A 24,981-nucleotide genomic window follows, 5' to 3' on the forward strand; every position below is an offset into this window, starting at 1 on the left:
TTAAAGCCACCTGATGGTACTATAGAATATAGTGTTGATTACAATTATAGCCATAGATTGTAATCATGTACAGGAAAAAAATAATGAATGTTCAAATGTCCCCAACTGATCCTTATACCACAGAATATGGTTTGATACAGTTTAGTTTCTGTGATTTTTTAAAAAGTTGGATAAAAACATAGTTTAGCATCAACAGTACCTTCATTATTATATCTTGTAACAGCGTTGCCTGTGTACTGCAAAGATGCATCACTGCACATGCACAGTGCAAGTATACTACATACTATTTTGGATGCAGTTCCCTCTTGAAGTCACCTGATGGTGCTATAGAATGTGGTGTGGATTACAATTTTAGCCACGGATTAAAATATACAGGACATATTGATTGAATGTTCAAAATTTACCGTTGCAGTCATGATTCAATCAATCATTCAAAGAAAGAAATGCAGAAAACTCTGAGAGTCACAAGTGAGGATCCCTCAGAGGGAAGTGTAGTCGATGCCACGTGTAGCAGAGCACATCAACTAAATCACAATATGTACACATGCATGAGAAGAGACAGTGTCTAACACACATTTAAAGGTGTTACATCAATGTTATGTCAGTTTTTAAAGTAAATAAAGTAAGAATTTATACAAAAAGACAAAGTCTGACAGAGATGAACGGAGGAGTAATGACAATTGTAATGATGTCAGCAGTAGCAGTATTGTCAGTAATAGTACGTGGGCAGGCCTATTGATCAATGTGGTTGTTGTTTTAGCAGGTGCCACTTTAAAGATGTATTCCAGCAGATACGGCTGATGAAACTCAAATCGTATGGATGTGATTTTATTTTATGATCTTCTCCCTGTGTCCATGTGGATTTTCTCCCACACTCCAAAGACATGCAGGTTAAGTGGGGACTTTAAATTAAAAGGTCTGAATGTGAGTGTGAATGTTTGTACACACACTGTGATGGACAGGTCACCAGTAGCAGCTCGCCGTTGGGTCCTAATGTGTTTTCAGGGGATTTCAGATTATACATTTTAAAAATCTTTTGTTCACATGATTGCTCGTTGGTTGTGTGTCACTTTCTACGCAGTTAATGTATTTGTAAATGCTATATAATTGTTTTCGGGGCTTTGAACAGAATAGAAGACGTGAGTCACTTCTGTGATTTTGAGCTCTCACTATGACACAGACATGTTCTCTGTTTGGACTAATCTGTGGAGCTGTATGAACACGTGTTCTGTGGTGATGGTGACTGATGTTGAATGCACTTATTGAAGCATCAGCTAAATTATATGTAATGTAATGTAAGCTCAAATGATGCTGTGATATGCTGTGCCTTTGTTCTTCCAGTAGAGGGCAGTGTCAACCAAATAACAAGTCGTAGCCACACATCAACATCACACACAAACACACATCTGAGAAATAAGTTAAATTCTAAACACAATGTTTGTTGAAATCTGGGACAGAATTGAGTGAATCTTGCTCCGTAGTTGTCTCTGTGTGTGTTGCATTAGATCAAAAGGAATTGAAAGGATCCAATGTAGAGTCAGTGTTTAATCATCACTCTCCTGCTCCCCTGTCTTTTGTCTAAGTCTTCAGTGTCCAGTGATCACAATATCAATCATCCGCTCTATCATTTTCACATCTGGAGAGTCAGTGATATTTCAGGCAGATCCACTGAGTGGATGCTGATCATGTGCATCCTCTTCACCTCAATTCCAAGACAGAGCTTGTTTTGCATAGATAGAAGCAAGTCAATTCTGTTTCCTTGCATCCTTTCAGTCTCAACACCAGTGCCAAGACACGGAATCATACATAATTACTGTTGTTAATAGGATGTGATAATGGCTCATTTTAAACTTTATCCTTGTAGGAACAAAATTGCAGTTTTTGCGAGCTTGACAATGTTAGGAAACCTCTCAGCAGACATGTGTCATAGTCCTTTAATTGAAAATATAACCTAAACATATCTTCACCTTAAAACGTAATGATCTACATTATGGGGACTTTTTTTTGTCCCCATAAGGAAGACAAGTCCCCATAATATGACTGTGAAAACACATTTAGGTCCCCACAATGTGAGTAATACCTGGACCACACACACATATCACAGATGATGGTACGAGGGACATCAACATGTTCACTGCCACATGTGGACGATGGTCTTAGATTAATCTGCATTGTAAGACATTCAATCAGGTCTCTGTTTTACAAATGTGTCCTCTATGTATGTAGCTTAATGCCAAGGTTGCTCTCTCAGCTAATCTCTTTCTTGAAAGCTGAAGAGGGTGACAACATTAGAGATTGGTGCGTGCAGGTTATTATGGAATACAGAAAACAACACTAATCCCTCCTCCGGGGTCATATCTGTACTGGAAGTATTTCAGGCATTTTTGGTTTCACAGGGACAAATGCTTTGTGCTTGGTCAGGGATGAAATGGAGTACATTTTGTACACGGAGTATATTCTGTTTTATGTAGCCTATAATAAGTAACCACTGAACAATACGCCTATGTGCACAATGCAGGCTAGGCTAAGTCAATTTTGTATAAACATTTTAAAAATACCTAATTCAAGTAAAATGACCAGGGAACACACTGATTAGAAAACATGTCAATATGTCCCAAAGCTTTTCAGACGCTAATCATCCTCAGATGGCGTCTGCTGCAGATATTGGTTCCTCTGTGTGTGCACATTGTCCCTGAGACAGTGTGTTTTGACTCTCTGGTTACTGTGATGAACACTGTTGATTCAGGGTCATGCTGACCAATCTCAAAGAAGATCCACAACAATTACAGCTGCTCTTCATTGTGTTAGGACTGAGCTTATTTTCCTCCTTATCTCTGCTCAGATTGAAGACTTGCATATAGATCTGCAGATCCGTCAATAGAGTATTGAACACAACATTGGTGAGGGGTCGTAATTATTCATGTTGTTCAGTGTTAAAGAGGAGCACTGACATTTATACAGTGAGAGTGTTGAAGCCTGTGCTTTACATCTGATTTTCAATCAAGTGTACTGGTAGAATGAGGCGAGTCACTTATTCTCACAATAGAAGCTCTGTTGATTAAGCAGGACTATCAATGAGTAGTGCATAGTGACTCAGCAACGTGAATTATGATATCATCTAAAAAAGGAACATTTAAAGTTCAAACACATAGATCAAATATACAGGAACAAGTAATTACTTTGCCTTCTTTGGGCCAAATGACTACGGCAGAGACAACAGAAGAAGACAAAAAAAACAGGGTGTGATTTTAAATGTAATAACTGAATTAATTATACTTTATTTGACAGTACAAAACAAAGTCATACGGTCAGGAACACCACAGTACAGCAGCACAGGCATACGATTTTGGACATAATGAACCCTTCGGTGTGTTACATGTAGCACGAGGTGAGAACGAGTCACTGCTGACCCGCTTGAAAAGGGTTCCAACAGAAAGAGCTCCTATGGATTCTCCATGTAATCCTCACCAAGGTCCTTAAGGCTAATATCAACTTCACAGCAAACAAAGCAATAATATTATAATATATTATATACAAAGGTCTAAAACAACTTTCCTGTTGAAGTGAACAGGAAAGTGGTCTCAGATATATATATATAATCTCAGATCATATATTCTATATAATATATGTAATCTTGTTGGTCTTGTTACAGAATATCATACAATACAATACGATACAAGCCCCTCTACATTACATTTACTTACACAGATTTACTGTATAACTTAAATTACTTCATATGGTACATGACACACTATTTATTTGCAGTTTAATAAAAAGCAGCGTTTTAAACAGTCTTGAGATTCGGAGTGAGATTCTGTAAACAGTTTAAATTAAAGCTTCTGGAGGAAGAAATCACCTGAAACTGAGGAGAAATGGTGACGAATAACAACGTGGCAGATTATGTATTTTCTTTTTTTCCCTCTCTCAGTGATAATTATTTGGAGTTTTTATTCTTTTCTCACCACTGGACAGCTATTCAAAATTATTTAAGTCTCATTATTTCCACCTTAGAATTTTTTAAGTTTCAATAAATACAATAAATCAATTGTAGGATTTTATGTAATTTACATAATACTAATTTAAAAGAAATATTACAAAACAAATCAACAATGGATTGTGTCCGATTGTTTTTGAGATATTTACGTTACTACTTATTTTGTTGATCGAAGTCTATTTGTGCTGATGGAAAAAAAGGAATAAAAGTGAGAAAGCTCAGGTTTTATCTTATGCAAATCTTTTGGTCTGTTGATGTAGCAGCCGTTCTGTCCTGTAAGATATTTTTATGTAAACAAAAGTAAGTCGCTTTTTTTTTTCTCCTTTTCAAAGCCGACAATAAACCTGTGACATAGCATCATAACAGTCTTTTAAAAGTCAATAAATTATTACATGAATTCAGTGAAACCTGTGACATTTATCACACACCCGACTGCTACGTTCTTGTATTACACTAATAATAAAAAAAAGCTGTGTACTGCTAATGTCATTAACAGCTAAAGAATGAAGAAAAAATCTTTTTATAATAAACATATATAAAAAATGCTTATTGTTGTGTGTAGCATCTCAAACTCCTAACCCCGGGTACGTTCATTATATTGTTATCTACGTGCAAAGTGAAGAAAAGTTACACAGTATGATTTCTTGACTATAGGATTTTTTTTGTATTTATGGAAAAGAACACGATTTTCTATGGGTTTGTTTTTTTCGGCACTTTCAAACAGCTCCCACCCCCGCAGCCGCAATCATGGTAGATTTAAATGGCTATTTCTCTCTTATTCTTTGCTTCCCAGGCCTTTGCTGTGCAGGCATTCATCCACCCAACGTCCATACTCTCATTCTCTGTCTCTCTCACTCTCTCCATCGCTATCTCTCTCTCTCTCTCTCTCTCTCTCTCTCTCTCTGTGTGTAGCACTCAGACCACCAACCAGTGTTTCAGCTGTGGGAGAAATTGAGATATGCCCATTAATTAAAACAAATCGGAATGGTTGAATTTAATTGATATGGAATATAAATATGCACATTCATATAAAGCATGCATAGATGTGACATTTATGTGCATGATCACAGTAAAGTCAACACTTACAGTGAACTGCCGAACCTCCCCGTTGTCGACCAAATGGTGCTCTGTCTCTGGGGTGATGGCATAAGCCAGTCTCTGTTCCAACAGAGGGAGAGAAGGACATTTAGAGCCTCTGCCGTAGCAGAACACTGCAATTTATCTTTACTGAGAGGGCTCCATCATAACAAAGCAAACTGAAGATGAAAGATTAACATTTATATGACTTATTTCAACTCATTTTTGGGCAAGACTCAGACTTACATTGCAAAACTTTCCAGGCAGCGTGCAGAGTTTGTAGATGGCGTAGAGCGGCACCATGGTCATTGACGACATGGCCAGACACCAGCCCACCGTGTTGGCCCACTGAGGGAATACGTAGCTGCCGTAGTTTGGAGGGTTGAACGTGGCAAAGCTCACCACCACCATGAACTATGGGAGAAGATGGTATCAATGCAAAAGACTTGAAAATTCCATCTATCAGATGTCACAGGAGGATGATGGATGTGTTAATATCCCTGTGGTCAAGTGGTTAAAATGACATGTGCAGGGTGGGGTGGAGCATGGGCCGGATACCAAGCCCTGTGTTCATTCAAACCCTCTTTTTTGTCCCATTCAGGACTGTTTACTGTGGATGAGGAGTGTTTTTCTTTATGTATCTTGGGAGCTACAGGTCAGAGAAGTACAGGTGAAGATCATGGAAGGAATGTACGAGGCACAACCTGCCTGTGGTAAGTCTCACTAGAGGGGTGGAAGCATTTGAGCAGTGCTAAGGATGATGAGGAGGTTTTGAGGGAAAAAACCTAAAGCAGGTGTACTTGACCCGAATAAGAAGCTGGACTGTCGGACAGAGTATCAAAGTGAGAAAATCTGTGATTTCAGTGTCACTGTGCATGGAAAACATAGCGAATAAAATCTTGATTTAACCCAATTTTTCTTTCTATATCATTTCCCCCTTGTAAGGTTTCAAAATGTTCGACTCACCAGGAGGAAGCAGGGGCTGACAAACTTCCAGCACAGCCTCCAGTACAGGCCTGGTCGCTGGCCAATCATCTCCTCGATGTCGTCGCTGAAACGATCCACTCCTGAAACACATTCACAGCAGGTTTGGGGTACGTTCAACATCCCTAAAGCTTGATGTGTTTCCAGTAGAGAATATCAAGTACTTGTATATATATATATATATATATATATATTATTATTATTATATTACACATGGCCATTGTATGCCACAGAGGACAGATAATTATTAAAATACAAATCATAAATTAACATTTAGAGAAACTAAAGTCACTCTGCAGAGCCAACTGTATTACGCTTCTGCACATATATATATATATATATATTGTTTTACAATATCACGATTTTCCTTCTCTCATGAAACTAGCACTACATTTCCTCTTCCTGCCCAGAAGGCATCTCTCACTGCAGGGGAACAGATCCAGACTGACGACCAGGTACTCAGCGCAGCTAAACGTTCTCATGTAGTGGACAGCAGAAGGACGAGGGAAAGACCACAGTGGCCAGGGGTTACGGTTCCCTGTCAGCAGTTAAAGGGAAGTGGGGGAAAAGGCCCTGTGAAGCCTCAGGCTTGATTTATCTGGCTTGCCAAGGTCGCGACCCACCACAGCGGTCCGGTACGCTGACCTCCACTGCCTGGGGCCTGGTTAGTTTTTAGCCCTTTATGGATCTGACCACAGGCAGGTTCAGGCGACACGAGACAAGGAACCCGATACAGAAGTTCAGGTCAAATGTTTTCCCCGACCTTTAAGATTGTTTTTATTATACTTTATGCCTGCTGAGGTTTCAAAATGGGGGTGAGGTTTTCAAATTTTTTCATCAGTTTCTCTGCTGGAGGTGAAAAACAGGGAAATACATGCAGAGATAAATATTCATTATCTTCATTCATTAGTCTTCAGTAATTAGCTTTCAAAACCTAGGAGACTATAGGAGAAGCTTACAGTAATCTACGGCCACTGAGGAAACATACAGACAGCTAAAACAACTGCAATGAGTCAATGGCTTTGGTCACCATAAGAGGTCACTAATCTGCATAGGACAGACAGGGGTGTCTATTCAGTCTGTGATGTGTATAGTGTATATAGGCATTGACTCCAGAAAATTATCTTATTTCATGGAGTTATAGACAAAAAATGCTTTTGAAAATAATTTAACCTAAAAGCATTGTGGAGGTGATGACAAATAGATGTAAATAAAGCATCAGCAGAATCTGAACATCTGCAGAGAAAATGAATTCGGGGTCGCCCCCCCCAGTTGCCACCCACAACAGTCTAAAATCCAGCTATTAGACAGCTGACTCCTGTCCATGATAACTGGGAAACGCCCGTTCCCTCGGCTGCAGTTTCTTTGTGTGGCCCCTTGCAGGGGTGAGAGCTTGTGCCACTTAACGTCACTGACCCCTTGCCACCATCACGGCCACAGTGCATAACGTGTACCCGAACAAGGCCATGCACAGAAACCTGGCCGGAGACTGAAGAGGCCAAAGCCATTAGTGGGAATCAGACCTTGTAGCTGAGGTATCCTTTTGTCTAATAGAAGTATGTGGCACTGAGGCACAGAGGCACAGAACATCTATAGACCAACTGATTTCTCATCAAGCTCCTAATATAGCATCAGCTTTGCCGGCCATGGAAACATGAATCATCTGTTTCCCTCCTCTTTTCACATGTCCATCTCTCTCACCATAGAACCACGCGATGCCGATGGCTTCAATAAGCACTCCAAAGAGAATTGAAGTTCCGGCTGCAAAGTGGTCCAGCAGAGTAAACACATACATCCCACCCTGCAAGAGAGACACAGAGGGAAGATTACAGTAAAACAAATACTCATTATTCAGGTCACAGCATTTAAACACACCCGGCCACCTTTAATTATTGGGACGGTGTTACAACCAGAGTCGGTGGGAATAGTAAAATGTATGAAGTGAACAAATAATGAACAACGACTGAACAAACAAGACAATAAGCACACTCTTTGGTTGGATACTTACATTTGTTACACAGAAGAGGGATATGAGGAAGGTGGAGACTACGATGAAGAGGGTGAACAGCTCTCTGTGCTTGTGGAGGCATTTGAATTCATCAATCAGCCCAGTGATCACCGACTCCATCCCACCCATCTACAACAACACACACAGTCAGAGGAAAACACAAAGTCAGTGAGAAATAAGTGGTTAGTCACATTAAATATGCCTGTTTATTGCGTAGTTGTAGCTACAAGACAAAAATGACTTGTTATGTGTGTGTGTGTGTGTGTGTGTGTGTGTGTGTGTGTGTGTGTGTGTGTGTGTGTGTGTGTGTGTGTGTGTGTGTGTGTGTGTGTGTGTGTGGGCAGGGCACACACTCACAGCACTGTCAATGCCCAGCGTCAGCAACATGATGAAGAAGATAACCGCCCACACCGATGACCCAGGTAATGTTGCAATGGCTTCTGGGTAAATGACAAACACCAACCCAGCACCTAAAGAACAAGAAATTCAACATGAAAAGAAATTTAAAGCTGCCTCCAACATAAGTTTCTAAAAATTGAAACCTACAGTTATAGAGAAGTCAGAGAAAAAAGAATATTATTGTTTGCATTAAAATCCAGTTATTAAGTTCCCTATGGGTTTCCTTCATTGATTACAGAGCTGGAAACTAAAAGCAGCCCATGGTAAATATTGCTAACACTCAGCGTAATTAACAAATGCACATAATACTGCTTCTACTCTTCTGACATCGACTATTCCTCTGTGAGATGCTTGTCTAACTTCAACTCTCTTCTTTCCCACAGCATATAACTGATATGTGTCGAGAAGCTAAAAAATTAGATTCGACAAAAAGCTATGAGAAAATGAGCTGAAGCTCTCATCACTTGACTTGGCCCAGTACATCCCAAAAATAAATATAAGCAGGCTGGCGTGGTTTCATTTGTTCAAAAGATCTTTTTCTCAGCATGTTTTTAAATTTTCGACAACACAAATACAAGCACCACAATAGAGACACAGACGTATAACACCACACCATCTCTGGCAACTTTGTCCAGGGCCACGTTGTGTTTAAAAGACATGTAACCGAGGAAGGAGAAGACCACAAAGCCGGAGAAGAAGCTGGTTAAAGAGTTGATGGAGGTGGTGATGATGGCGTCTCTGGATCAATAACATCAAATAAAATGGGGGAAAAAAAGAAAAAAATTCATTGGTCAGTCATTAGTCAGCACACAGTCAATATCAACATATACACAAGAGAATCTCAGGGGTGGGTCAAGGTCGATCTCTTGGCTTCCACATGGGATTTACGCTGGATAGGTTTAATGAGTCTGGGTGGCAGAACAATCTGGAGAACCTGGATTGATTTTATGGATTATTATGTCAGTCAGTAAGTCAGTGTCTTATCCTGTGTAATACTACACAGGATAATCCACATTTCATCTTGCCTTTTGAAATAGAGTCTTGCCACATGTGTGTTTCACTTTTGGGGCCCTAGATAAAAGGGTCCTGGGGGGCCCTTCATTGAACCCAACCAAATTAATAACAGCAAGGTCATAGCGCAGAACACCCACCACCATCGCAGACACATCACAGGCGCACATTTAGATGTTCACAAACCAAAGCATTAGGCAGAAAGTCAGTGGCATGGAGCCTCATTAGGGGCTTTACGACCATTCCTCTACATGGTCAAACTTGGAGTTGAAGGGGTTTCCTATACAACTGCCGTTGCTGTGGACAGATGTTTTCAGCTGTTCTTGGGGGCTCCCTCTCATCTCTAAGCCCCAAACAATTATCTGCTTTGCCCCCCTATAGTGCAACACCCCTGTATAGTCTCTTGCAATTGTAAAATTGACCAGAATCTGTTTATTACCAGGTAGATTTACACATACAAGGAATTTGCTGAGGCGTGTTTGTGCAAGCAAAAATATAAAAATATAAATATAGGAAACTGTATAAAAACTCTATAAAGACTATAAAAAGTTAACGTTAAAAGCCGTCATCAACCCCTCCACTGGCTTGCGGTGAATCCAGAGGAAGATCCCCTGCTGTGTTCACACATCGACTTCTCCTGGATTTCTACTGACATTATACAAGGAGGTCAGGAAATAAAGTAGAAACTGCGGAGCGTCTCACTCTGACATTTGCGTTCACACATGCACCTCCTCTGGAGGAAATACGCAGGAACTTTGGAGTCCAGTGCATGTCTGAAAGCAGCTCAAGTAAATATAGAAAATTTACAAATTAACAAAAAAGTGCCCCATGATAAAATGAGCTTAAGGAGGAATCCTCGAGGTGGACGGTGTCATGTGTCAGTTATCAGAAACATAAACAAGGCAAAAAAGGAGATAAAAGCCTCCTGTGGGATGCTGATGATTTTCAAAGAGTGCGACAGTTTTGAACAGTGTTACGGCTGTCTGTTGCACAGCATGCTGTCAAAGACATAGCGTGTTTCAAGGAGCTTCAAAGGTTATTGTAATTCACCTGCTTATGCCGTGTGTGTGTGTGTGTGTGTGTGTGTGTGTGTGTGTGTGTGTGTGTGTGTGTGTGTGTGTGTGTGTGTGTAGAGGCCAGTGCCCGTCCTCCACCCTGCCCCTGCCTGCCCCCCACCCCCCATGTGTCTTTACCTGTAACAGTTGTTGCTAAATTTGTTGTAGCTGGAAAAGGCAATTAGCACACCAAACCCCACTCCCAGCGAGAAACAGATCTGTGTCGCTGCCTCAATCCAGACCTGGGGAGCGACAGAACAAGCACACTTGTGTGAAGCGGCAAACAAAAGGCACAGGAGAGGAAAAAAGCCATTATTAGGGATAATTGCAGGAAACTCATTCAACGGCAGTAGATGAAAGACGCTTGTGAATACGGGGGGTAATTTTGCAAATTACTGCTCCATGCATCTATCTAATCTAATTCTCCAATTGCTGCGGTGCATCTCTCCATCTATCTCCTTCTTGCTTTGTCTCTCTTTGTCCATAACTGAGTCCTGCATGCTTACTTATTGAGCTCCTTAGTGCCTGCTATTAAGGTAAATAAGATATTGTTATGTTATAGTGGGTGTCACAGATATAAGGAAAATATTAGAAACCAGTTATGGCAACAGTTTCCTCACATTTGTTTGTCCTCTTGAGGGAATCCCTCTTTAAATGGTACTTGTCATTGTAAACCAGTGTTTTTATTCATTTTAGTATCATCTCTCAGATGTTATGAATTAAACCCACAGTTGTTTGAACTGATTTCCACTATTGTAAATTCTGATTTGTCACTACTACCAATTTCTTAATAAAATAGCTGTTGTTACTAGTGCGTGGGCACAGATCACGATACAAGTGATAAAAACAAATGAAAAAAACGAAATATAAAAATATTTTAGCCGCTGTTTCTGCCTCCCCTCATAGCACTTCTTCTTCTTCTTCCTCTGCCCCACCACCACTCTCACCTCACCTGTTCCCCCGCCCCCCCCCCCCCCCCCCCCCCCCCCCCCCCCCCCCCCCCCCCTCTCACCTTGGCGTCGCAGAGCTTCAGGAAGTCCACGGAGAGGTAGGCCTTAATGCCATCGATGGCTCCAGGCAGGGTGACTCCGCGGAGCAGCAGCACAGTCAGGACCACGTAGGGCATGGTGGCTGTGATCCACACAACCTGAGAGGGTTGTACACGTTACACACACACACACACACACACACATACATATGACTCCAGCACAAGAGGAAATAAGGCCGTGCACACACACAAATTCAGAAGCAAGTTAGGGTGAAACAAAGCGTTTATGCTGTATACACACATACAGTGGTGTCAGTGACAGCATTTCCTCAAAGTAAGTCCATAGCTTACAGTCACTTGATGATTTTATAGTTCTTCTCTGGGCTACAGTGTCACATCCTACCTTGCCAGATGTCTTGACTCCCTTCCAGAGGCTGAAATAGAGCAGAACAATCACCACAGCAAGACAGGAAGTCAACTGCCATCGTGGACGACCCAGGTCATCGATGCCTCTACTGTCCTGGATGTGGAGCACGCCTCGACTAAGGAAAAGGAATATTCTGGTTAACAAGAATAACTACTACAGAGTCCGACATTTGGACACACAGTCTGGAGGTCTTATGTTTAGCATAAATAAAGAATAAATAAGACTCAGAAGAACTATACACTGTAACCCAATGCCAACACCTGGCCTCACAACCTGAAGTTACCTGTTGTTGAGATAAGCGCCTCCAGTAGGAAAGTGTCAGAGCTACAGTCACTAATCTAATTGCAAAGGAATCGTCTTGGAACAAGATTCATGTTTTCTGGCCACAGCTTGAGATGTACATAAACTTAAGGTAAAGCTGATCACAGGTAGACGACCTCAACACTGGGACTAAAATGCTGTCGAACCCAGGTGCACTTTGTGTCCCGACTCAGAGGCATTATAACTTGCATTGAATTAAGGAATTCTAGATAAATAAAGAACTCATATATAGGTTCCAGCAAAAGGCAATGTCTATATAGTGAACCCAACAGATGATATATTTACGGCATTCGGATCAAGCATAAAACTGGAATCAAAATCAATATCTCTAGAGTTCTTCGGTGACAAGGAAAATTGCACGAGCAATAAAAGGCAACCGATTTGAAAGTGCACATCTATAAATGTATCCAATTTGTCACCTGAAAGACTGTAAAGTCAGTGCACATTTTTGACGCCTTGACTCAGATAATTTCAGAGGTGATCTGAATAAGATCAGCCGATGATAGAGTCGTCTGCAGGTGGCTCTGTGCAAATAGCACACTGCCATTTCAACGAGCAGGGATGAAATGCCTCAACTGTCACAACAGACCAGCCCCTCACTTGTTGGAAAAAGAGACACCTGGTCACAGGGGAGGAAGCGGCGAAAAAGCTAAATGCAGCCAAACGCCAGTTCCATTTTGAGCAAAGTACATCATTTATGAATATTTTATTGTTTATTTAATACGATATTTGAAGACAGTAATTACAGTAACCTCAGCTATTGTGTAGATTTAGAGATTGTACTTTTTCCTGTGGACTTTACAGTACAGTTAAGACTAAGTTCAGCCAAAGTCAAAGTAAAAGGTGTTTCTAATTGCAGTTTCCAATATTTGCATGTAGAGTAAAAAAAACCTCGACAAATACTGAGAATCTGATGGAAAGTTACAGATTCAAGCTTCTGAAGTTTTGGACCAACTCACTCGAAGTACTCCTGAGCAGGAGTGGCCTTGTAAATGTCGATGACTGAACTGTTGTCGGCCCAGTCCGAGCAGTTCGGACTGTTCCAGGTGTTGTTGCAGTGGACCCAGGGTAGGTCGCCAGTGAACGAGGAGAAGAGGTAAAACAGCGCCCAGGAGATGATGACGTTATAGTAGAAGCCAACGTAGAGGGAAATGAGGATCACTGTGAAGCCGACGCCTGTCAGGACAAACACACATGAATCAGCGTTGACAGTAAAGACGGAGAAATGGAGGTCATTTGCTGTGTAAAAATCAGCTCCTGATATTTGAAAGGGGCACCTCAAAGGAATCTCAACAAATCTTGAACCTAATAGTTTTCTGCCTTTATCCTTTCTGAGGTTTTCCTCACCCTATAGGAGAAGGTTAAGGACAGAGGACGCCACACCTTGTACAGATCATTAAACCCTTTGAGGCAAACTGTGATTTGTGAATATGGGTAATATAAATACTGTTTGATTTGATTCGTCTTTTCATGGCTGATTTCCATGGCTGCAAAAATTCTACTGTTGTTAAGTACAGTGCATTTACTCAAGTACTGTACTTCTGTAAAATGTTTGAGGGAATAATCCTAAATATGTCAATTGCTTTGCCACTTTATACTTCATCACAGAATTCCTTCCACTGCATTTATTCATCTGCTGTAATAACATGTTACAGCAGAGAAGGGTAGAAGGAATACCTTTGCAGAGGTACATGTACTTAGTTACTGACTATACGTATGTACACTTTTCATGTATCTGTACTTTAATTAAGTCGATTTATTTTCTGGTATTTTTCTACCCCACTACATTTTTACAATGCATTGAATTTTAAATGACCAGGAAGTCATTGATTGTCCAAACATTGACTACAGAGTCCCCTTTCCACACTTTCCTGCAACAGACACCTTTTAGCATATCATGCAAGATAAAGTGAACCAAATGATATCTAATCCCTTGATAGTATTAGTGCTAATCTTAGATATTTTTTCTGTATTGGTCATGTGGTCTTCTAGAACCATTAGGAATCTGTAGAAACAGTTATATATTCCTCATACAGTTCAAACTTAGGCACGGCTGGGCTGAACAGTGACTACATGCTGACAGATCCCTGCACAAAGCACACACAGTACAGTAGTCTATGACACACAAGTTTGCCTTTTCATGCTTTAATTATCAGCACATCTACCCTTTCTATAAACCTGAAACTATGTCCAATCTTTTAAGGCTGAATTTAATTGTTAACCTTTGCTAAGAGGCTTGACCGCGACTGTGCCTTATTGGTTCCTTTGTAATTTGGATGTGATATTTGTCCAGGCAGCGATGCCTCTTATTAGCGCCACATGTGGCCAGGCTGTCTCTCCGTCTCTCTCCGTCAACCCTCCTCAGCCCTTTTCTTCCGATGCATTGATCCTGAGAGGAAACCAGCTTGTTGATCAGAATAATTACTGTCGATATGGGCACGTGTATGTGTGTGTTTGAATAATTACTGTTATCCCCCCGCTGAGAGACAGGGAGAGTGTGAAGCGTGTGATTAGAACGTCAACGTACTCAGTGTGGTCCCTGAGAGACGGCACATGTTCACACACAGGAGGATCAGAGACACACACACAGACACACACGTACAGTACACACTGTGGGCCACCTTTAGACCAGAAAGGACATAATCAACAAAAAGGCATTGGTACGGCTTCATACTGTGAAGCAACAGATGGTTTGCTGCTAATAACAGGGATTTATGATGCATTTATGATGCATTTTTAAATTCATGGAAATGTGTTAAATGTGGATTTAAGTGAATGCACACAACTCACATCTTGTCACACCAAGAAAAGTTTTTGCATTATATTTTCACCCGGTGACTTTGCTCAGGAGAGCGGATTGGTCTTGATGTGCGTTTCCCCTGCGTGCGCCTGGATGACATTCTCCTAAACTGCGCTTTGCTTATCGATGTGTTGACAAGTACCCGGAGAGAGTGTCTTTGACAGACGGATTTGGACGATCAGGACTCGAGTCTAAAAGCCCAATTTCCATTTGCTTTCCATCTGAGTGCCAACAGAACCTGATGTTCCGTGGAGGATAAACAATGCCTGTCGCCGCTCAACACGGAGACGAGCAGACAAAAGAGAATGGCATGTGGACGGGCAGGCATGTGGGCAGACAAGCAGACACAACCGACACGTGGATATTAAAGGAAGTATATTATCATACGGACAGAGGAGCAGGCAGGCGGATGGACGGATGGAGAGAATGCAAGTCATGCTGCGGTGGACAGATTAACAGGGACTCCTGTAAGAACATGTTGCAGGTGTTCATTCTTTAGTGTGTGGGCACTGTTTGTATGTATGATTATGTCTCATGTGACATGTCACTTCCTACCTTTAAATATAGGACAGATCTTCCACACCCCTGCTGCCCCCTCTCTATTGTACTGTCCCAGAGCCAGCTCCATGTAGAAGAGGGGCATGCCTGCTATCACCATGAAGAACATGTATGGCACCAGGAACGCACCTGCAAACACACACACACACACACACAATTCAAATGCTACACAAACCAGTGGCAGATTTTTCTTTACCAGGGGCCATAGAGGGGCCACAATTTACACAGAGGGGCCAATTATATGTCCAACATTCATGCACAATTCCTGATTCAGAGAGGTTAACATTTAGGTTAGCTCTAACTCTAACGTCGGGCAAAGACACACATCACTGAGTATATTTTGAAAATTGTTCCTTGTTCAAAAAAGCTAGTTCATCATAAAAAAAAAAAAGACCACTGACACGACAGGGGCACTTCAGGGGCCAATCAGATGGGGCCGGTGCCCCTCTGGCTCCGCCCCTCGATCCACCCCTGATGCAAACATACTTTAATTAAAAGAAGAAGATAATCAGTTTGAAAAATATTTTGGTTTTGCAACCAAATAGCTAAATCACACCAAGTAATGAAAATTCGATCGAGATTTAATATGATTTGAAATTTCCAGCCAGACCTTTGATTTAGCTTTTGGTCCTAATTATGCAAAATGTGAATATAGATTGAGACGACTGTCTCAAATGAAACCCAGGAATATCGTCCGTATACAGACATCATGCTGGATTTGGGGTCGCACAGTGTCCCCAGGGAAGGGTGTCACCCTCAGTCACGTCCACAGTATCATTTCCAGCTCTTAAACACAATGAGAGCTCTATGTTAAACAGCCATAATTAGCGGCCCTGACTGTTAGAGCTAATCTATTCGGAGCAGCTGTGGTGGTTTCTCCTCTATTTTGATCCCACTAAAGGGTTTGGACATATCACCAATGGCGAATAACAAACACAAGGGCCTGAAGCTCTCATGCAAACGTAGACACCTGCCAATGCACGTGCATATGTGTATTGCAAGTGCAAATGGGTGTCATCCTCGATTACTCCATCTTATTTCCTCTTTCTTTTTTCTTTTCAAAATAACCCTGCACATAACTCCACCACCCCCCCCCCCCCCCCTCGTCTGCTTCCTTTCTCCTGGACTCTCTCATCGTCACAGACTAATCGACTCTTTAGACCCTTCTGCTAGCTTCCTTCCCTCATCTCCTTTCCTCCATCTCACCTCCTCCGTTCTTGTAGCAGAGGTAGGGGAATCTCCAGACGTTGGCGAGGTCCACAGCAAATCCAATGACCGACAGGAGAAAGTCGATTTTCTTCCCCCATGTCTCCCTCTCCTCCTCCCCGCTGGGGTTGGTCTGAGACGGAGTGGGCGCCACTAAGGTGGTCGAGGTGACCTGAACCCCGTTCTGCTCCTTTACAAGGATCAGCTCCACCTGCAGGGTCGGACACAACGTAGAATGAATCAGAGATCTGTATTTTCTGTCATTCTAATCTTGTACTAATGTTTATCGTGCATCATTTCGGTACAACCTTGAAATGACAGAACTGAATGTCAGAAAATTGGAATTTAAATACCTTTATGATTCATTTCCCACCCAACACATTTTAAATCAAGCTCAAACTGAGAAATGCACGAAATTAGGAGACTTGCATCCTGCAGTGATTCAATGAGGTTTTCACAATCAGGCTGATTTGCATGCCATTAATCCACATAAATGTGTCGTATCTGCACTGACCTCTTTGGGGCCCATGGTGTTGGAGGGGGCTTTTTCGGGGGCTACAACCGAGGACATGAGGCCGACAGCGACTCTCTCCGTCAGCATGGAAGGGTGCACAGCCTTCAGCAGAGCAATGCCGGTGGAAGAGGAAGCAGCTAAATGTGAGGAATGAAAGAGAAAACACAGGAAGGGAAACTTTATCATTCCCTTTACGGCAAATGAGGCTGTTGATGTAAATATAAAAAAAATGGGAAAACTCAACAGTGCAGCAAGAATTCAACAATAAAGTTTGGGAAAAAAAGAAAACCCTTTTAATCATGGATTTATATGAAAAATCTAATTCATACATTGAAATGAATTTCCAGCTTTCAGTTGTAAGAGGAAAAAAAAGAAAACAGGGTAATGGGATCTGGGTAACTGGGAGATGGGGGAGTGTCTCTACAAGGCCACCACAGCGTGCTCATTTCATTTCACACTTGTTGATCGCCATTTTGCTCACAGATTTGTCCCAGTGTCTGCAAACCGCCGTCTAACCACAACACGCTTTCAGTTTAGATTTTTTTTATTCTTAAAAATGATATTTAAAAGATCCAGGTTCATGCATCCAATAGAAGAAAGTGATCATATTTAGCACATTATAATTTCTGCAATAGATAATGTGCATTATTTGCAATAGTTGTCATGGTTTTTCATATCTTCACGCAGTGAATTTTGATGTTGAAAACTGAATCAATGATTTAGGGAACATGTGAACATTTTCAGCGTTAAAAACAACTCAATTCCTCAAGCAATCACATTTTGATTTAAACCTTTTTTAACTAAATGTTTTAAAATTCAATGATAAATTCTGTACATTTTTGGAATTTCAACAAATAACATTGCAGGCTGCATCCTTATTCTGTATTATTGGACATAGTATTATTAGTCACATATACAATAAAAATAAATAAATAAATATATATATTTATTTCCAGAAATGTAACACTCACCTTTCAAAAATGACAGACACTCCTCAAGTTTGAACTAATTTAATTCCAGTTGTGCTGGCGTTCGTCCGTGTGCTGCAAACTGATGCTGACCATATTGACGCAGAGCGTCCTTGGAGAAGTTAGACTCAGATTTAAGGCAAAGACGTCGGTTAAAGAAAAACAAAAGACAAGAAAAATGCAGTGAGAGACAGACTCACAGTATGAGGAGAAGAAGACAGAAAAAAAAGATAGAGAGGGACTGGTAAATCTACAATGAGTTGTAGAAAAGCCCTCCCACCCTCTTTGGCTCCAGTGACAGACACACAGAGCCCAGAGTACCCTGTGGTCTGGTGTGGAGATCTGTCTGCGGGACCACTCTTCAAATATGAGAAACAATCAACAACCCCCCCCCCCCCCCCCCCCCCCACATCACCATCACTCTCCTCCCTCCCTTTCCCCCTCCTTACCCGAGCTTCTTGTGCTCCTGCTCCTCTCTCTCCTATATCGTTGCATTTTTACCGGATGACTCGTCTTTCTGTCTGGTTAAAATAAACACAAAATAAATGAATGAAATTTAAAAAATAAATCAAACATACATTGATTTCCACTGAGGTCTTTATGCCCCTGTAATAGTTGTTTTCTTCCTATAGGGTCACCTTCATCTTCTCCATCATCCACCTGATCCAGATGTTTTATTATAAGATGAACTGAATAACATGTTAAGCTTACAGTGGTTCTTTCTTGGTCTGAGGATATGACTGTGGTTGCTTAAAGTTAGTTGACATGTTATAGCTCCATCATCATCACTGGGTTGTGGATATTCATAAAATTAAGTGCAGGGGAAGCTGCTGACAACGTATAATGTGCAAATGCACCAGATGATGCTTTTATTTAATATCTGTAGATTGAGTGTCTCGAGATTTAAAATGTTTGGAAATAAAAGAGTTAAAAAAAACGTCACTACGGAGAAATACATTTACATACAATTTTTTCGTCTCTTTGTCTCTTAGACATTATTCTCATTTGTTACCTGGTGTTATTTTTCACAAATCATTTTTCTCATCCTCTTAAAATTATAATCCAAAAATCAATGAGGGTTTTCAACGTTGATCAATAAAGATTTGTCTGAAAAACAAAGGAACATTACATAATGTCTTCGGCTGCAAATGGTGCAAGAAAAGAACAGTCATTGTAAGATCTTGGATACTTGGTTTGACATCTTAAAGATTTTATGCTAAAAATTAAAAATGGATTAATAAATAAGCAGCAACCTTGGTAAATTATATACAATAAAAAAATACATTACGTATTATTGTTTAAGAGTAAAGAAACGAGTATCATCAGGATTGTGTGTGATTTGCCCAGTCGCATGTGCTCTGACAACACAATTAACCCAACAATCAAATTCTGGTTCAAATTATGCTGAATCCTGATTGGTTTACGGTTTTCCAACTAAACCACCTGAAACCATTAGGAAAAGCACAGGGGGGGAAAAAAATCATATTTAATGAAATCTCTCACTAAAAATACCTAATAAAACAGTTTAAACTCAAGGAAATCATTTTTGTAAGACCTCAAAACCCACAGACAAAAGTTTTGAAAAATAGTTTTAAGCAACCTTTCCGTGGATATAAAATCTATTTTCATCTGGTATTATTATTTTTTTAAAAGTCCCTCAAACAGTTTTCCTTTCTCTGTTCCTCTCTTCTTCCTCCTCCTCCTCAATAGACCCCCATGACCCACCTACCCACCCTGTCAATTGGCAGACATATCATTACCTGTAAATGTCCAACAGGCCTAAACACAATCAGCCCTGACACCCAGACCTCTCCCATTTCAAGCTCAACCAAAACAGGGCCGGGGCATCAAATAACCCAATCAGCCGGCTCCCCACGGACAGATTTATGACTGTCGCGTCCAGAACGACGGCTTATGGTTTGCAAGCCAATCATTGTGATCAATCGGGCCACTAATCCCCTACACTAACACTGCCGCTGTCGCAGTGCACACACCTATGAAGTGCAATCATCCATCAAGCCTCAGGCCTCCCAACAGAAATCGTTGGGTCAATGTAAGCCGTGCTGGATGTACGAGGTTCCCGACAGAGCTCGGACAACAATGAGGTGAACATTATCGAGTGTCTTGTTGTCATAAACGCAACAGCTGAGACCCAGAGAGAGGAAGAGGAGGAGGAGGAGGGAGAGGAGATGGGTGCAGAAAGGGGAAAGGGGTTGAAGGGAGAGATGCAAGAAATGAGGGCCAAAAATAACAACAACAAATAAAAAATGTGGAATATGAGAATAAATGGGGAACCACACACTTAACTTACACTTGTCTTACTTCGTCATGAGCGCAGTGTTCTTTTACTCCTGTGGGGAGGGACAGAAAAATGACACAAAAGAGGAATGAGGACAAATTCTTTGCATATTAAGTAATGACCATGACCACTGAGTCCAGACAATTGGGAATTTGCCCCCAAAACAGAAAACGCCATCTTACCTGCTGAGCAACACAGCGGGGACTCTCCATGAAGTCTGTCATCAACACAGGGAAATGTCATGTATAATAAAACCTGCAAGAGACACAACAGTTCTTGGTTAAAAGCAAACACTTGAATAAAAAGTTTACGGTAAGTTCTTTACACATGTTACACACTAGGGAATATTTTGAATCTTTAAACTTTACAAACTGAATGAGTAGCTATAGCTATATAAATGACGTACTGGCCCTTTAATTAGGGCCCGAGCACTGACACTGCAGGACCCTATATTGTTTATGTTCAAATTATTTGATTGCTGCTAAAAGTCCCTGCATTGGTGTTTTTCATCCAAGTCAACCACACGGTTATGAGTTTGCATCCCTCAAACATGCTGATATGTATTCTCTGTCTGTATAAATACAGATGCATCTTATGAATCACGTGATGATATTCGAATGCATGTAATATAGAGTTGCATAGGTTACTTCCAAAGTGAGAAGTCAGGCTGTGACCTCACACTCCTTTGATCCTGTTATCATTTGAAAAACGCATTTTAGCCCACAAATGCGATTTTCGCTCATTGCCTTGGCAGTTCACCTCAGAGAGAGACGCGCAGAGAGGAATTCGGCATTTTAACTTCATTTCGCTAGTATTTTGACTATTATACAAGCAAGGATGAAGGAGCTGAACCCACTGACTTACCCGGTTAGAGAGGAGATGGAGCCCATGACCTACAGCACTTTGGACTTTGACCTGATATTGGGACTTTTGGAGGCAGACTTCGTCCACTCTCCTCCTCCTCCTCCTCCCAATGAGAGCCCTGCTGAGGAGGGGTTTGACCCCCAGCAGCCCCCGACAGAGGGCGACATGCCCCACGGAGCAGCGCCGTTCGGCCAGCGGCAGCCAGCCCTGCGTGCACCTGGATTTCACGCTGCATCGACCGACTTTCCTCTTCTTCCTCCTTTTTATGCCCCGGCTAAGGAAGGGTTTGACCCCCAGCAGCCTCCGACAGGGGGCGACATGCTTCACGGAGCAGCGCCGTTCGGCCTGCGGCAGCCAGCCCTGAGTGCACCTGGACCGGCTCCTCCCATGTACCATCCACCAACTGCCCGGCAGCCGAGCTACATGCACCCGGCAGCTCCTTGCCGCCAGAGAAAGGTAAGGTCTTCACTGGTTACAGATCCATTCATAACAAGTTCGTCAATACTTATGTGAAAAGATGCTTCGTATTCACTTGTTAACGATTAGTCCATGGATACTAAACCCAATTCTGTTTCACCGCTTAGCGCGTTCATTGGCAAGCTGGGAGAGAGACCCACAAAAGTAGTGTTTTATTCATTAATAGGGATTTAAACATTATGAAACTAATTGTAATATCTTAGTTTGATATTGTTCCAATGTATTATGGCCATTTTTCCTTTCATAACAACCTTTAAATAAAATCGCTAGCATGCTAACGCTAGCATGCTAGCGATCTTTTTTTTGAATGATAATCCCGTATTTTTACTTAATGTCATGTCGCACCCCCCTGGAAGACCCACGATCCACTTGATTTAACCCGCGTTTAGCATCGAGGTTACTGAGCTGAACTGCCCAAACAACAACAAAATGCATCCTGACAGGGTTGCCTAGCAACCTGAAGCTGTGCGCTTTTTATTTAAATTTGAAATAATGCCGATCATCCAAGCTTTTCAAGTTCAAACGTCATTGATTCAGCTGCATTAGCATAGATGTTATTAGGATATTATATGTTTGTCACTTTCGTAACTGAAAGCAATAGAATTGGTTGATTTAAGATTTCAACAATGTTATGTTATGTTATGTTATGACGACTACTGATGACGTCACGGCTCCTGGAAGTGCTGTCCCAATACGTAGGGGAAGTTTTCAGCCATTACCAGGGGTAGGGGTGAAATGGGATTGGGACTAACAGCAGTGATCCTGACTGAGTTGTGGGATATACCACAGAGCGACTATGACAGATTATCAATCTTTGTGCTGTCATTGTTGGGATGAGAGTATTAGCATCAGGACAGGGATTATTAAGTCTGGGTTAGGTATACGTATGTACAGTCTGTGTTTTTAGACCACGGCAGCTCATTCAAGCAGTCAATTAAACTTTGTGTTTGTGTCTCCAGGTCAAAAACGTGCCAGTGACCACCCCTTGGGGCCAGGAGACGAGCCTAACTCCTCTTGGATTCATGTATGTATCTCCCACATAAATGCAAACGAACACACAACTGTGAGCCTCTGTTCTTCAAACCCACTTCTTCTGTCATCTAATGTGTCTGCCTGATTGTGTCTATACAGAAATGGACAGATCGTTTATGGTCTTCCGACCTATACAGCTCCACCTGTCGCTCCTGATGTCCCTGTAGTTAAGGCCCACGCTCTACAGTAAGTCCGCCTGACTGCTTCATCATCTGTGGCTGACAACAACTAAGCCAGACTCAAAATTAAATCACAATCACCTTATATGTTTTATATTTATTATCTATTTATGTACCCCGTCCTTGTCAACTTTTTTGATTTGTTTCTGTCCTCAAGAGTTTTACACAACGGAATTTCATGCTCTCCCTGTTTTCCCACAGAAAGAGAAAGTTCTGCAGAAAACCAGACCATGAGAACAAGCCTTACGTCAAGAAGCCCCCAAACGCTTTCATGATATTCCGCACGGAACAGAGGCCAACAGTTGTGGCAGAGCTGCATAACAAGAATTGTGCGACTGTCAACAGACTCATCGGACAGAGGGTAAGTGTCTTTGCTCTGTATGTTTGAAACTTCACCACAGTTTGATAAAAGATTTAAAAGCTTTCTGCCATCGAGCACTGTCGACGACAACACGTCCAAAATGTTAAATTGTTCCTCCTACTATAATTCTTTACATCTTAACAGTTTTGTATGTACAGTCACATGACTAGTGAGCAAATCTAAAGCATTTCCATCATTTTATGTCACAAACAAACTGTGGGTGGTTTCATTGCAGAACCTACACCTGTTCATGTGGATCTGTGTGTACTTATGTTTGTGTTGTTGTGTGTCCACAGTGGAAGTCACTGCCCAAAGAGGAGCAGGCAAAATACTATGAACATGCAGACAGGGAGAAGCAGCTCCACTCTCAGCTCTTCCCTGAGTGGTCAGCCGGTGACAATTACGTACGTACTGTGTACTATGCTCACATGCAGTACATGTAATAATTTTACACTCAGTGATGCAACACGGTCACTGCAGCTGATATCACACGTGTCTGAAATGTTTGTCTTTGTGTACAGGGCCAAAAGAAGAAGCGGATAAGGAGGAAGGGTCCTGTGACGGCATATTCTGCTGCCATGTGAACTCTCCAGGGAGTGAGAATCATCTGAAGACCTTCAGATGTGCTACTTTTATACCGTCTGTCCACTAAGGACCTTTTTTAATAAATACTAAAAATGAAATGATTTCCTGCAGTGTCATTCTGATCCATGTCAGGTTATTCATCAAGTACAAAATCAACTTGTGTTTTCAAATTTCTCTCTTGACTTTGACATGTGGTAGAAAACAAATCAATGCAAGAAGGAAAATAACTAAAGTATTTGTTTTGGACTTTCATAAAATCTCCATCAATAGGTGACAGAGTGAAACGTTACTTTCAGTCTTATGGAACTGCGTTTACACACGATTTCATGTCAAAATGGCTGCCGTGAAAAAGTTGAATTGATCCTATAAACCACAAACATGAACATGCATACTTACACAAGGCATCAGGGGATGACTTAAAGTCTGGGATCCATGAATGTTCCTGCTAAATAACGTGCAAATCCTCCAGCGGCTGCTGAGAAATTGGAGAAGTGACCAGTGACCAGCTGACGGCCCTTGAGGAAAAGCCAAAGGATCACTGACATTGTAAGGATCCATCCTCTGGCTCCCAGGAATGTTTGTATACAAATTTCAGGACAAACCGAGCAAACAGTTGTTGACATCTTCGGCTCTGGACTGTCGAGGCCCCGAGAAGAGACGGGGAGTATTTCTAGTCATTCATCAGACAAGCAACCAAATCACACTACACCTTGAGTGAAAGAAAACTTTGATAATGGCAAAGTCAATTTACCAATTAAGAGTCAAGACATTTCTTTTAAAATGCATTAACAGTTCATTCCACTAATATGGACAACATGAATTTCTTGGTAGTACAATTTTCTTGAATTGCATTACAGCTGTCTGAAAAATGTCT

The 24,981-nt window shown here is 41.5% G+C and overlaps 2 protein-coding genes across 2 annotated transcripts; one reads left to right on the forward strand and one right to left on the reverse strand.

Moving 5' to 3' along the window:
• Positions 1–4,695: 4,695 nt before the first annotated feature.
• On the reverse strand, positions 4,696–18,708 carry slc6a3 (solute carrier family 6 member 3). The gene is made up of 16 exons (XM_034611957.1): positions 18,314–18,708; positions 17,343–17,479; positions 16,829–17,039; positions 15,620–15,751; positions 13,224–13,440; positions 11,920–12,058; positions 11,541–11,675; positions 10,667–10,770; positions 9,076–9,200; positions 8,421–8,533; positions 8,064–8,192; positions 7,757–7,856; positions 6,038–6,138; positions 5,318–5,485; positions 5,081–5,152; positions 4,696–4,933 (listed from the first exon to the last, which is right to left on the reverse strand). Exons 2-16 carry the CDS (start codon positions 17,427–17,429, stop codon positions 4,910–4,912), a joined length of 1,857 nt encoding a protein of 618 aa, XP_034467848.1. The 5' UTR covers positions 17,430–17,479; positions 18,314–18,708; the 3' UTR covers positions 4,696–4,909.
• A 2,436-nt stretch (positions 18,709–21,144) lies between these two features.
• Positions 21,145–24,205, forward strand: LOC117776424 (transcription factor 7-like 1). Its single transcript, XM_034610320.1, has 6 exons — positions 21,145–21,929; positions 22,910–22,974; positions 23,082–23,168; positions 23,363–23,522; positions 23,819–23,926; positions 24,044–24,205. Exons 1-6 carry the CDS (start codon positions 21,447–21,449, stop codon positions 24,104–24,106), a joined length of 966 nt encoding a protein of 321 aa, XP_034466211.1. The 5' UTR covers positions 21,145–21,446; the 3' UTR covers positions 24,107–24,205.
• The last annotated feature ends 776 nt before the right edge of the window (positions 24,206–24,981 follow it).

Source organism: Hippoglossus hippoglossus, chromosome 16 (assembly GCF_009819705.1).
Source record: "Hippoglossus hippoglossus isolate fHipHip1 chromosome 16, fHipHip1.pri, whole genome shotgun sequence".
Classification (NCBI taxonomy): domain Eukaryota; kingdom Metazoa; phylum Chordata; class Actinopteri; order Pleuronectiformes; family Pleuronectidae; genus Hippoglossus; species Hippoglossus hippoglossus.